The sequence below is a fragment of the Eubalaena glacialis genome, chromosome 15, assembly GCF_028564815.1.
Source record: "Eubalaena glacialis isolate mEubGla1 chromosome 15, mEubGla1.1.hap2.+ XY, whole genome shotgun sequence".
In the NCBI taxonomy this organism is placed as follows: domain Eukaryota; kingdom Metazoa; phylum Chordata; class Mammalia; order Artiodactyla; family Balaenidae; genus Eubalaena; species Eubalaena glacialis.
In genome coordinates, this window is record NC_083730.1 from 77329107 (window position 1) to 77342386 (window position 13280).

Here is a 13280-nt window from a genome sequence, read left to right on the forward strand (position 1 = left end):
TGACTCGTTCTCTCTTGCAGGCTGTCGGTGTCTGTCCCTGGCATGTAGAGGCTCACCCCTGTTCAGGGCCTCTGCCGGCCCAGCTCCCTCCTCTCCCCATCCCATCCTGTAACCATTCTGGCAGCTGGGGAAACCTGGCCTTGAAGTGGGCCTGGGGTTCCCATCAGAGGCCTGGCCCTTCATTTCCACAGAAGGAGTCACTCCTGCCCTTTGGCCAACGGATTTCTTGTCCTGCGTTCCAGATGCCTCTGAGCTACAAACCCAGGGGAGCCGTGGCTTCTAATTTATATACCAACCTGTTTTGGTTCCAACAGAAAGGTAGGGGTGTGTTTGTGCAGGGATGGGCTTGCAGGGGGACTAAGGAGCATCATTTTAACAGATAAAGAAAAATGAAGCCAAATCAAATGAATTAAGTTCCTCATACTCTTTTTCTCTTACTGAGGTTTGGTTGGCACAGCAGCAAAAGTTGTGGCCGCCCCACTTTGGGTCCAGTGTTTTCAGAAAAAGTGAATGGCTTCCTGCCGTCGTGGAGCTGGGCTCTTGGCCGAGCGGCTCTGCCTTCCCGGTGGTTTGTTGGTGGGAAAGGAGAGGCCTCCCACCCGGGTCTCTGTCGGTCCAGGGCCTCCCGCTGAGTCCTGGGTCTCCGATGCAGCCCCAGGCACCTTTGAGTGTGGGGAGTGGGTGCCAGGGGCCGCTGGGCTGTGGGGACAATGTCTCTGAGCTGCACGCAGGCAGCCTTGGATCACTGACAGGACTGTTTTAGTACAAAGGTAGCATGAGGATTTCTTAGTGAGTGGGAAGGAATGGCCGCTGGGGCTGGGAGCCGGCTCTGACCCACCGTGGTGCCCTGGAGGAGGAACCAGGGTCGTCTGCACTTGATGACTGTCACCCCCACCCCCTTGAGACGCTTCATTCACCTTTCCCCTAAAAGGATCACGTAACCTGGGAATAATTTATTTCAACACCATGATGTGTTTTACTAGATTTCCTTTCCTAGGTGATTTCCAGGCCAAGCCCTGATTGGACAATCACATCACAGATCTCACTGCAGATTTTCCATGTCACTGTTGATGGGGTTTCAATCAATAAAAACTGGGGGTTTCTTCTTCTTCTCCACTTCCCCAAACTGCCAAAAGCCCATAGTTCTGCGTGACAGGCCTTCACTTTGGAGCCACAGGATGAGGTGGGAGCGCTGGGCCTGGTAAGGCGGTGCTGTGGGGTGACAGCAGGTAGCCCTGTCTGGTTGGGGTGCTGGGAGCCACAGCGTGGTCTCCATCCTCAGGACCGTCCTGGCGACCACAGGTCCCGTGGAGGGTGTGGAGAGCTCAGGCCTCCTGGGTGGGCCACAGCTCGGCTCTGAGGTGACACTGGTGTGGCAGTGCTTGCAAATTCAAGCAGTAAGAGGAGGGGGTCCTGGAAGTTTCCAGCCCAGGCTAGAAGCCACCGTGGCTTCTGGCAACTGGACATCCAGACCCAGGTGGTGGGGTGATTTGGTGATGACAGCGTGCCTGTCCCGCTGAATGTCACACGCATGAATGGGGGGTGGGGGAGGGGGAATTCAGGGCTGGACCGGCGTCCTGGTGGACCTGATGTGAAATTCCTGTTGAACAACAAAACTTTTAAATGGTTTGCTAGGATTATTTCTGTATTGAAAGTTTCTAATTATGCTTTTTAAAAAAATACTAAAAATAAAGGTTCAAGCTGCCAGATTTTCTTCCAGGGTCTGTTTCCTCTCCTCCAGCTGTGCTCTGGGTGGGCTGGCTGCTTCCCACCCATTGTGTTCAGCTCTTGTTTGTTCTGGTCTGAGTCCTGCACAGGTGCCCATCAAGGCTCAGGGATGCTTTCAGAAGCCAAGTTTGTTTTCTCCACGAAAGGTGGGTCCGGGTTGAGCTTCCCCTCTGGCTGGCAGCACACGTGGTAAGAAGCCAGGGGAAATGCCATGTTTATTCTCCGTGTGCCCAGAAGGATGCAGCGGAAGCTTTGCCTACAGTGATTTCTTTCTGCCTCAGAGTTTCTGCCAAGCTGTTGGACCTGCTCACGGCTTGGTAAGCGGTGCTGGCAGGGCCTGCCTGTAGCTGGGCAGCTGCGGCGCCGGCAGGGAGCCCGGGGCCAGGGTGGGCATAGACACGGTGCCTTGGGTCACTGCTCACAAAACAGCCGTCACTGATGGGCTGCCTCCACTCTCCAGGGGAGGTGCCTTTTCCTGGCTGAATCCACTGATTTTGCACCAACGCATGAGGTGACCTCCCAGGTGCATGGGTGACTCACTATCACTGCCTTTTCACAGCCAGCCAGCCAGCGGTTCGAAAACATAAAGCTGCATTCTGCCCAAACACCCACTCTGGGTACCCAGTGACTGAGGCGGGAAGCTCTGTAGAAATTCATTTTATTCTTAGACTATTTTCAAAAGAAGCAGTGGTGCGCTGTTTTTCTAAAAATATGCCTTTATAGATTCATATATAATATGTATATTATAAAATCCATACATGTATTTACATGATTGCTACATACAAAATTACAGCACTGTGCTATGTACATATCTATAGGTACATTCTTTCCACTCATCCCTGCTGTGCTTTTCCCGTGTGAGGGAGGGAGACGATCCTTTGTAAAGCGGCTTGTGGGCTGGCTCAGTCCGGGCGCCTCTGAGTCGGGGCCTCAGCAGAGAAGGTGAAGTGGTCGCTGAGGAAGGATCAGGAGTTGGGTCGCCGGGTTGGTCCTTCTGTGGGCCTGGTGGGCAGCATCTGGAGGTGTCCACCCCATGGTGCCAACACTGCCCTTGAGGTGGAGTGGCTGACCACAGACCCCTCCGGAGCCATTCTGTGGCCTGGACTTGCTTGGCCGAGCCAAGAACTTGTATATGTAAGGGGTGCCAGGGGCCTGTGGGAGGAGCAGACCCCTCTCAGCCCTGGTGCCAGGAAGGGGAGAGGGCTGAGGGCTAAGCCTGCAGAGGGCCCCGTTGAGGAGGAAGGCCTGCACTGGAGGGGGTGGGGGAGGGAGGGCAGCAGTGGTGGGGGCTGGGGCACTGCCCTTCTTCCTTTTAGGCTCGGGGGGGCCTCAGCCAAGCCCCGGCAGGGCCCGCTGTGGCCGAGTGCGAGAACAGCCCCGGCCGTCAGGCCCCGCAGGCTGGGGCTCCTGGCCTGTAGGTACTCCAGCAGCGGTGCATGCACGTGGGTGAGGGGCCGCCTCCTCCCTGGGCCAGGGGTTGCTGGAGGGTGGGGTTCAGGCTGGGGCCTGGTGCCCTGCAGGACTAGGCCCCCGTGGCTCAGACCAGCTGGGGGCAGCCAGGGCCTCCTGAGGCATGCAAAAAGGGCCTCCATTTCTTCCGTTCCCCGTATTCCAAAGCAGAAGGGCAACGGTGCTTGGGGTTGGGCATGGGAGTCATTGAGGGGTAGGCGGGGTGGGCTGTGATCCATCAGGTCTGAGCAGCAGAGCCCAACCAAGGGGCCACTCTGGAGGCAGCCTGAGCCCCGCTCAACAGCAGCGGATCCCAGGGAAGCCCAGGCTGGGTGTGGCCAGGCAGTGGGGACAAGGCTCCTGCCTGTCCCTCTGTTGAGAGCAGCCTTCAGAGGTCGAGCGGGCCCTCCTGGACGACTTGGCTCCTGTGCGGGTGGGCAGTGCGGCCGCTGAGCCTGGCCGGGGGGTGGGGTCTGGCGTGCACACATGGTGCGCTGGGCCCCGGCCCGTGCCCCCTTTTCAGTCGCCTCCAGTGCGCCCATCCTTGCTGGCCTGACTCCTCCCAGTTTAAATTTTCCTGAAGAATGAGAAGAGCCGTTTGCCTTCAGCGGTGCTGGGCTCATCGCCACGCCCCGAGCCGTGGGCCCTGGAGAGGGCAGCAGCAGGCCGGCTCTGTTCCTTCAGGTGCGTGTCCATCAGCTGTCGGTCAATGACCCTGTGCATGTCATCCTGCAGAGGGCAGAGCGGAGGGGGCTGAGCAGCTCTGACCCGGCGCTGAGGGTGGGCGGGGAGGTGGCAAACGTAGGAAGCACGAGAGGTGAGGATGACGGATGAGATGAGTGAGCGGCTGCAGCCACGGCTGCCCCGATGCAACCAAGAAAGCAGCAAGTGTGGACGCAGTGCAGGGACACAACAGTAGCCACGCGGCACCTCCAGTCTCCTCAGGGCTTGGGCTGGCTTCTCACTAGTATTACTCCCTCGGCTGACCCCGCCGACCAGGTGTGTCTCTATGGGCCCAGAGGATGGCTGCAGCTGATACTTGCCTGTCTGCCTCTCCACCCAGGCCTGCCAGCCCACACCAGTGCTCAGCCTTGCCTGTGACCGGCCCTCTCTGTCCTGCTTCCTGTGACCCCTTGGGTCTGGGTGGGCACCTCTCACTTGGTACCCACCCCCCACCAAGCCCTGGGGTGGCCTCAGCTTGCCAGCTCTCCAGCCTAACATCCTGGCCTCAGGGGGCTTTTCCTGCCCCTTCATCCCTTTCAAATTACTACCAGCCTGAACTGCTGATGCCCATGCACCCCTGGCAGGCCCACGTGCGAGGTCACAGGCTCCCTGGTGCCATCGTCGCTGACCACCAACCACGCGCTCGGCCCCCACTGGCAGAGGCCAGGTGGCACCACCATCTTCGGGGCTTGTCTTGCTCCAACTTAACGCCCACTTCCTTGGCTTCCTCAATGGGGTAGCACCTTTCCCCTCCGGTGTGTTAAAGTTGCATAGAAAATTCCCCCTTCTCCTTGACTTCGCTTTACAGAATATCAGCTTTTATGCCATGGAGTGGCTAACGGACTGAGCAGCTCCACTCTCCATTCTACTTGCTAGATTCTGAGTCTGTGCAAGATTCCATTTGATAAAGGCGTTCCGCCACTAACACACTATGAAAACTATTGGTTTAGAATCAAAAGCAGCCCTGTCTAGTAACATCAGCCGGAAACACAAGCATCTGCCTGATTCCTTCACCCTAAACCCGATGGGCTCTGGGATGTCCTGGTGAAAAGACAGAGCCTTGGGCCGAATGCTGGAGTGAATCAGCTGCTCGTGTCTGTTCGTGCACAGGACTGTGAGGCCTGCTGTCGGGCTGGGCGTTTCCTGAGGTCGGGGCAGATGACCTCAGCGGCCCAGAGCAGCTGCTCACTTGCTGGGCACAGGAAGTGGGCTGGCTGGGCCCCTCTCGCAGCTTGACCAGCTTGTCCACTCCTACACACCCACCTAAGCTCTCACCAGTCACTCAAATGTCTTTGCAAGTTTCAGTGTGAAACAAAGGGACTTTCCTGACCATGTCACCAGGTGGCGGCGGGTGTGGACCCCTTGCTCACGTCCTGCTCTCCTGCCTTCCTCCCCTCCCTTCTTCATATTCAACTTCCTACCTACACCTCTCCTCCTCACAAAAATAAGATATAGTCCCTACTTTGAAGGTCCCCGTGTCAAATCCTCAGCACAGTGCCCTGTACTTGGGAAGTGCTCCATAAAAATCTATGTTGTTAAGTGCAACCTTAGGAATGTCATGGGGTCCTTCAGAAAGAAACCCTTTCAAAGCTGCCAGTGTTTTTTCTGGTACATTGCAAACTGCAGTTTTTTTATACTTTAAGACTTATCAAGATAATTCCGTGAAATATATCAATTCAAAACTTCGTACACATGCATGAGCTGCTCATAATTCCACGCCGGCCGTTACTTCTATAAAACAACCCATTTATGAGGAGGTGGAACCAAGAAACCAGGGTCAGACGGGTCAGCCTGTCAGTACTGGGCCACCAGCTGCCGCGCTCACCAGATGTGACAGTGGAAGGAGGAGGGAGGCCGGGGCTCGATCGATGGCATGGCACGCTGTACGGAGATGACGCCGGCACCGACACACAACACGGTGGACCACAAGGGAGGCGGCAGGGGCAGGACTGCGATGGTGGCAGGGAAGAGGGTGGGGGGATGAGGGCTCAATCTCACCTCAAAGGCAGGAGGGGTGTACAACTAAAGCTGTTGATACGGGAACTGAGAAAGGCCACTAGATCAGAAACCAAAGGAGCCAGATAGTAAAAAGCCCTGAGGAAGCAAACTGTAGCCGAGAGAAAAGAGAGAAGAACAGGGGCGGTGAGCCAGGAAACAGCAGCTGGCTTTGGGGCAGGAGGCAGGGAGCCAGGGAGCAGCTCTCTAGGGGGGAAGCCGGTGCTCCTGCGGCCAGCCCGGCAGGGCCGTGGAGGAACAGTCACTTCTAACCTGCCCTCCATGTGGGGCTTGCCTGGGAAAGCCGCAGGGGACTTTTCATCTATCTGGTTAGGATTTCTTGGGGAGAAACAAGAATGGTTACACCCACATCCTGAAATTGTACTACCCTAACCTCATTAACAAAAAGTAAGTATGGCCCTGGCCCAGTGGGCAGCCGCACTGGGCCTGGGACAGGGTAGGCTGACTGGACTCTGACAACTGTGGTCCTAGAGATGGACACACTGACTCATTTTCCCCAGACCTGTGCCAGGACAGTGCTCTTTGGAAAAAAGGAAGCTGGCCTTTGAGAAAGGGAAGAGCATCAGCTGCTGGCAACCCAAGGATGGCTGAACTACAAACATCCAGTTGTGAATTTTCAGTCAGTCATATAGGGCTTCCTGGGCCTTCCACGTTAACGGCCGTTTCTTTCTGGCTAATTTAAACAAAGCCAGGACGACTAGCTGAAGGAGGCCCCTGCTCCAAGCCTAGAGGTCGGCACAGCCTGGGGTTCCTTGCTCTCGAGAGCATCTTCCTTTAGGCATTCTTCCCCAGGGACTGGGGGACCGCGAGTCCTGAATTTCAGCAGGTGAAGACTGGGATTACTGCTCACCCCACACGCATGGGACCCTCCAGTAACAAGCTCTCATTCTTACACTCACCCTGGGTTCAGAGACTCTCCCTTACCTGCCAAGCCTCAAGCTGCTGCGAGAGGTTCAGTTTCTGCTGAATGGCATCCAGTAGCTGGCTGTTCAGAGACATCATGTCCATCTTGCACTTGGCGAGTTCCAGCTCCACAGCGTTCTTCCTGAAAACAGACAAGCCAGGGTGAGCGTGGACACCTTGTGCCAGAGGCATCAGGTTCTTTGCCTGGGGCACCTGGAGTCCTCAGGATGAGGAAACAGCCTCTGACCCCAAACTCACAACAAACAGTAACTGTAACAGTAACTATGATGTTACTTGTGGAGGGTTGGAAAGTTTTGCAATATGCTCTCATATACATTTTCTCAATTTTCATAACCAACCTGTAGGTGAAGGAATAATTTGTTATCCCATCTCAAACAAGAAGTGATTAAAAAAGAATGATACTTAAATCAGGACTGGAACCCAGAGATCAAAGGCCTCACAGCACTAAGGAACTGCTAAGTTTTCCCCCAAAAGGCCAGTCCCCTTGGAAGTTGGACTTAACCTCCTAGTGCTCTCCTTTTCACTAGCAATCCCCCTTTAAGGGTGTGTGCAAAGGCAGCCACACAGTGGTGATCGTCACAGCTTAGCTAATCGTTGTAGCCAACAATTAGGGTAAATTATATGATGGAATACAATCACCAGTAACAACCACAACATTGAATATTTACTGACAGTGGGGCAATACTCCTGATGTATGCTGAGCGGAGAAAAAAAACAAGAAACAAGGTCACATGATACAAGCTTTGTAAAAGAAAAATTGTGCGTATTCGAAGGTCATACACAAAAATGTCTACTTGGTTATCTCTGGATGAGGATCATTGATGGGTAATTACTCCCACACTTTCGCATTTTGTATTTTCACATTTTGATGTTTTACATATTATTTTGTTCACCTTCCCCAACATTCCTAAATCATGGTTGTTCAACGCAAAGGACAATTTTTGGGGAGCCAGGGAATGGGAATAAAAAATGCAAGAGACTAGCTGGGCAGCTTCTGCTAGGTGGCACTGGTTGCCCAGCTGCCAAAATGAGCATTATTTAGCCCTTATCTTCATCAACCGTTACCTTTTTTAAAAAAAAATAAATTTATTTATTTATTTGGCTGCGTTGGGTCTTTGCTGCTGTGCGCGGGCTTTCTCTAGTTGCGGCGAGTGGGGGCTACTCTTCGTTGTGGAGCGCGGGCTTCGCATTGCGGTGGCTTCTCTTGTTGCAGAGCACCGGCTCTAGGTGAACTGGCTCAGTAGTTGTGGCTCGTGGGCTCTAGAGCGCAGGCTCAGTAGCTGTGGCACACGGGCTTAGTTGCTCCGCGATGTGGGATCTTCCCAGACCAGGGCTCGAACCCGTGTCCCCTGCATTGGCAGGTGGATTCTTAACCACTGTGCCACCAGGGAAGCCCATTAACCGTTACCCTTCACATTCAAAAGGGCAAAACTAACAAAACTCCTCGTCGCACAGGGCCAGCGACCAATGTGCATGGCCGTGAGAGGACCCACCGCAGAAGCTGCCCAGCTCACATCAAAGCTAAGCGCGGCCGGAAGGCAGAGCAGTTGGGGTAACCCGCTCGGGCCACCGCGCGACCAGCACTTCCTCTCTGGCCTCAAGTCCACCGAGCAATCGGTCACCTCCCCCAACACTCCAAAGTCCCAGAACGGCTCCCCGCCCACCCTTCCTAGAGAAGCCGCTCCAGACCGCTCACACCAGGTCCGCCCACCCGCACTGCAGCTGCGGGGACAGGAGCTGAGCCTGTCCAATCAGCTCCGGCATCTCAAATGCCGCACGCTGCTCCCGTCACGCCCACTGCCATTGGCTGGCCGCAAACTGCGGAAATCCTTGCAAGGCGCGGGTTGTCATGGTCGCCCGGCTGGCCAACCCCCCGGTCCTGGAACATCAACGCAAACCCCTAGCGCCCCGCGGCAGGGCAGCCTCTTGAGCTTACAGGCGTCTCCCGGCAGGTGTCGCCACGAACAGCCTGAAGACCCCAGAATGTGCTGAGTAATGCTGCCGGCGGAGGGGCAGAGGTCCAGCAGCAGCTGCGGCCCGCCAGGCATCGAGGGGTCCCCTTCCTTCCTGAAAGCCCCCTGAGCTGGGCCCACCTTGCGGACCTAGGTGTCACAGCCTTGGACTGCACCCTCCGGAACGTTTGCTCACTAGGGAATCTTGGTGCTTCTCGTTCATGGGAAACCCCAGGCAAGGAAAGCAATGCTGCAGAAGTCCCTGATCAATACATTCATCAGTTTTTCAAAAAAATAATTTTATTTCAGAGGCATTTCCTACTTTTTTTTTTTTTAATGTGTCTTTTTTTTCTTTTAAATACCTTATTTATTTTGGCTGCACCGGGTCCCAGTTGCCTCATGCAGGCTCTTAGTTGCAGCATGCATGCATGCAGGATCTAGTTCCCACGACCAGGGATCCAACCCGGGCCCCCTGCATTGGGAGCACGCAGTCCTACCCACTGGACCACCAGGGAAGTCCCTAATCAGTTTTAAAAAAGAATATTTCAAAGGGCTAGAAGAATTCCTTATTTAAATGAAACCACTAGCAACTGACTCCTTTTTGTTTTTGTACGGCAGACTGCTAGCCCCGGATTTTTTTCACTGAGGACCTTTCACCTGCAAGGAGATAAAACTGTTACTTAACTTTTCTGAAACTCACCTATTGTACAGGATAAGGAACACCTTAAGGTTGTTGCTGTCCAGTGAAGAGAGGGAAGTTATTTTCCTTGGGGGGTTCTCACCCCTGTCTGCACATTAGAATAATGGGGTGGGCGTAAGGGGAAGCTTTTAAGAAGTTGCCCCAAACTCAGAGATTCAGATTGAATTGCTCCGGAGAGGGCTCTGGCAGGGGGAGACTTCCCCAGATGATACTAAAGCGCAGCCAGGATCAGAGATGATGTATATGAAAGGATCTTGTAAAATTCTTATGGTCCTATACAAATGTGTGATTCCCCCACATTGAATGATTCCTTAGGTCTCTTGTCTGAATTTTTGTATACCCAGAATTTCATTTCTAAGGGACAGAAAAAGAACTATCCTGGAGTGATCTAACACCCTCCCTAAGGACCAGCCCTGTTTTACAGGGTCCAGGAAGAACAGGTCCAGAATTCTCCCTACTCAGGGAGGAGAGTGTGCAAATCTGCTCAGTCAGACCCCTGGAGGTTAACTGGGGGCCTCCTTTGGCAGCAGAAAAGGACATGCATTTCAAGGTTTCATGGAGATTTGGTGATTTCCTGTCACCCAGGTGTCAGAGCTAGGTGCACTTATTTTAAGGGAGGGGACTGGACAACTGTTCTTTCTGCTCTCCTGCACCCTGGCACTTTCTCTGGCTGTATCTCCCACCTCCCATGCTGATGACAGAGTATGGTCAGAGCTTGATGGTCAGCTCTCCTCCGCTTGTCTAGCTGAGAGAAGGTGACCAACTAGACTCTACTTCTAGCTTATTCTGCTTTTTATTCCTATTGGGCTTCTACAATTAGTACCCTAATTTTACCATTTTATTCCCTAATTGTTTGGCACAATCTCACCCTTTGTTATTCATAAAAGTACCGTCTCACTCCAAAATACCACACTGCTATTCAAGTATTCAGTAACTAAATCCACCAGGAATGGCAAAGATAACACAGGTTTGTGAGCCTCACTAAGGATAATTCCAAAATGAACTGGAAATTGAAAGACAACCTGATATGAGATTCTGACCAGATAGACAAGGGGACCCAAAGGTAAAACTATGAAACGGAGATGATGGAAATGATTAAAGAGAACAGAAGGGAGGGGAGGGGACAATTGTATATGGAAGTGAGAAGTGGGAAGGTGTGAATTTTAAAGTCAGAAATTAAAATGTGTCATATTACTTTTTAAAAAGGCAAATAGTATCTATTTACAAATTGTTTATTTTTTTTTTAAAGACAATTTGAAATGCATCCTCTTTATTTATTTATTTATTTATGGCTGTGTTGGGTCTTTGTTTCTGTGTGAGGGCTTTCTCTAGTTGCGGCAAGTGGGGGCCACTCTTCATCGCGGTGTGCGGGCCTCTATCGCGGCCTCTCTTGTTGCGGAGCACAGGCTCCAGACGCGCAGGCTCAGTAATTGTGGCTCACGGGCCTAGTTGCTCCTCGGTATGTGGGATCTTCCCAGACCAGGGCTCGAACCCATGTCCCCTGCATTGGCAGGCAGATTCTCAACCACTGCGCCACCAGGGAAGCCCCTACAAATTGTTTTAAATAACCTCATTTTAGCTTCCTGACAAGCAGCCTTGAGGTAAGGAGAAAGGATGTGGAACAGGAGTCAGAGACCTGAGGTGGAGGCCAGTGATCAGCGCTGGCTGTGATCCCGGGGAAATTTCCTCATCTGTAAAACTGGGATTAAAAAGTTTTACTTCTTGCTGTGGCTGGGATGATGAAAGGATGAAGTGTTTTGTAAGTAGTAAAGTGATGCACAAATGTTGTTATTAATGTATCGTAAAGCCCCCAAAGCAGGCGCATTTTTAGTACCTTTTATCTCCTCACACTCAGCGTATACGGCAGATTGAGTGTGTGATAAATAATTTTCAGGGGAATGGGGAATATGTAAATGTTTTTTGCCTATGTACCGCCACATATTTTGAATGTAAAAGAATGCATTTATGCATTTCTTCTCTGCCAGAGAAAGCCCAAAACATTATTTAAAAATGACCCAGGGACTTCCCTGGTGGTGCAGTGGTTAAGAATCCGCCTGCCAATACAGGGGACATGGGTTCGAGCCCCGGTCTGGGAAGGTCCCACATGCCGTGGAGCAACTAAGCCCGTGCGCTACAACTACTGAGTCTGCGCTCTAGAGCTCGAGAGCCACAACTACAGAGCCCGCGTGCCACAACTACTGAAGCCCACGCGCCTAGAGCCCGTGCTCTGCAACAAGAGAAGCCACTGCAATGAGAAGCCCGTGCACTGCAACAAAGAGCAGCCCCCACTCGCCGCAACTAGAGAAAGCCCACGTGCAGCAACAAAGACCCACCACAGCCAAAAATAAATAAAAACAAAAAGAAACAGTGAAATTACAATGTTAAAAAAAAAAAATGACCCAGTTTACTACAAATATAAAGGACAGAGAAAAATGTTAAATGACACTCTGGGGATGCAATCGAACTTAGAATGCAGAAAAACTATGAGATAAAAGATCCAGTTTCTTCAATAAATGCAAATTGGAAAAAAAAAATGGAAAGGGAAGTGTTACAGACTTTTGGGACATAACAAGTAAACAGAGTATGTGGACTTTGGAGTCTGATACTTATCAATTATAAGAAGACATTTATGGGACTTCCCTGGTGGTCCAGTGGCTAAGTAAGACTCCATGCTCCCAATGCAGGGGGCCTGGAGTCGATCCCTGGTCAGGGAACTAGATCCTACATGCTGCAACTAAAGATCCCACATGCCACAACTAAAGATCCCACATGCCGCAACTGAAGATCCCACACATGGCAACGAAGATCCCTAGTGCCACAACTAAGACCCGGCACAGCCAAATAAATAAATATTTTCTTAAAAAGACATTTATGGGACAACTGGGGAAATTTGAACACTGGATACTAGATGATATTAAGAAATAGTTTTAAGCTTTTTTTACGTGTGATAATTCTGGTGTGTGTTTTACAAAGAGTCTTTTTCTGATAGAGATTTATGTGAAAGTGTTTATGGATGAGATGATACGATGTCTTGTGATCTGCCTTAACGTGGTCCAGAGGGGAGGTGGAAGAAGTGGGTGGCTATAGATGAAACAACACTGGCCATATGCTGGTTAGTGTTGAAACTCAGAGGTACGTAGGTCAGAATTCATCTTATGTTTTTCACTTCTGTGTATGCTTGAAAATGTCTATAATGATAAATAAAACAAACAAAAACAACCAAAAAACTAACCTAAAAATTAAAAAGTTGAGGTAGATATATATAATGATATTGGAAAGCTAAGATATAAGTGGAAACAAAAAAACAAGACATGTGGAGCATCATCTCACTGATGTTTTTAAAGAAATCTGCAAAAACTATATTGTACACCCGTATATGCATACGGAAAAAAGCTGCAAAAAACGCATACCTCACTTTTAACAGTAGTGTCTGTCTGTGAAGAAGAATGGGATTGGGAGTGAGGGCGGGTAGCGGGCAAACTCTCACTTTCAGTTTTGTATTCTTCTGTATGATTTAACTTTTAAAATTGAGCACATACTCATGTTACTTTCAGTTAAACAAGTGGTGCCCACTCACTTTGCAATGGCCTCATCCCGGTCCCTGATGGCCTTCTGAAGCTGCTCCTTTGGTTCCTTGTCCTCAGATGTCATTCTGAGTCGGTCTCTCTCCTCCTTCAACGCAGTCATCTCCACACTCAGCAGTGTCACCTAACGGGAGATGAAGGGGATAAACGTGACGATACCACTGCTGCTGGCCTGGGATGTTTCCCTCCAAGAGGGAGGAAAGA

The 13280-nt window shown here is 51.5% G+C and overlaps 1 protein-coding gene across 4 annotated transcripts in view; it reads right to left on the reverse strand.

Annotated features, from left to right (window-relative positions):
* Positions 1 to 3545: 3545 nt before the first annotated feature.
* Positions 3546 to 13280, reverse strand: part of BICDL1 (BICD family like cargo adaptor 1) — a 95243-nt gene continuing 85508 nt past the window's right edge. For 2 of the 4 annotated variants that reach the window (XM_061170147.1, XM_061170145.1), the window contains 3 exons: positions 13070 to 13200; positions 6841 to 6961; positions 3546 to 3754 (listed from right to left, as the gene is read on the reverse strand). In XM_061170147.1, the coding sequence (XP_061026130.1) occupies positions 3566 to 3754; positions 6841 to 6961; positions 13070 to 13200 (441 nt within the window). In that variant the 3' untranslated portion in view covers positions 3546 to 3565. Of the gene's footprint in view, positions 3907 to 6840; positions 6962 to 13069; positions 13201 to 13280 lie in introns of all 4 variants that reach the window. The other 2 variants (XM_061170148.1, XM_061170146.1) reach the window with 1 other exon arrangement.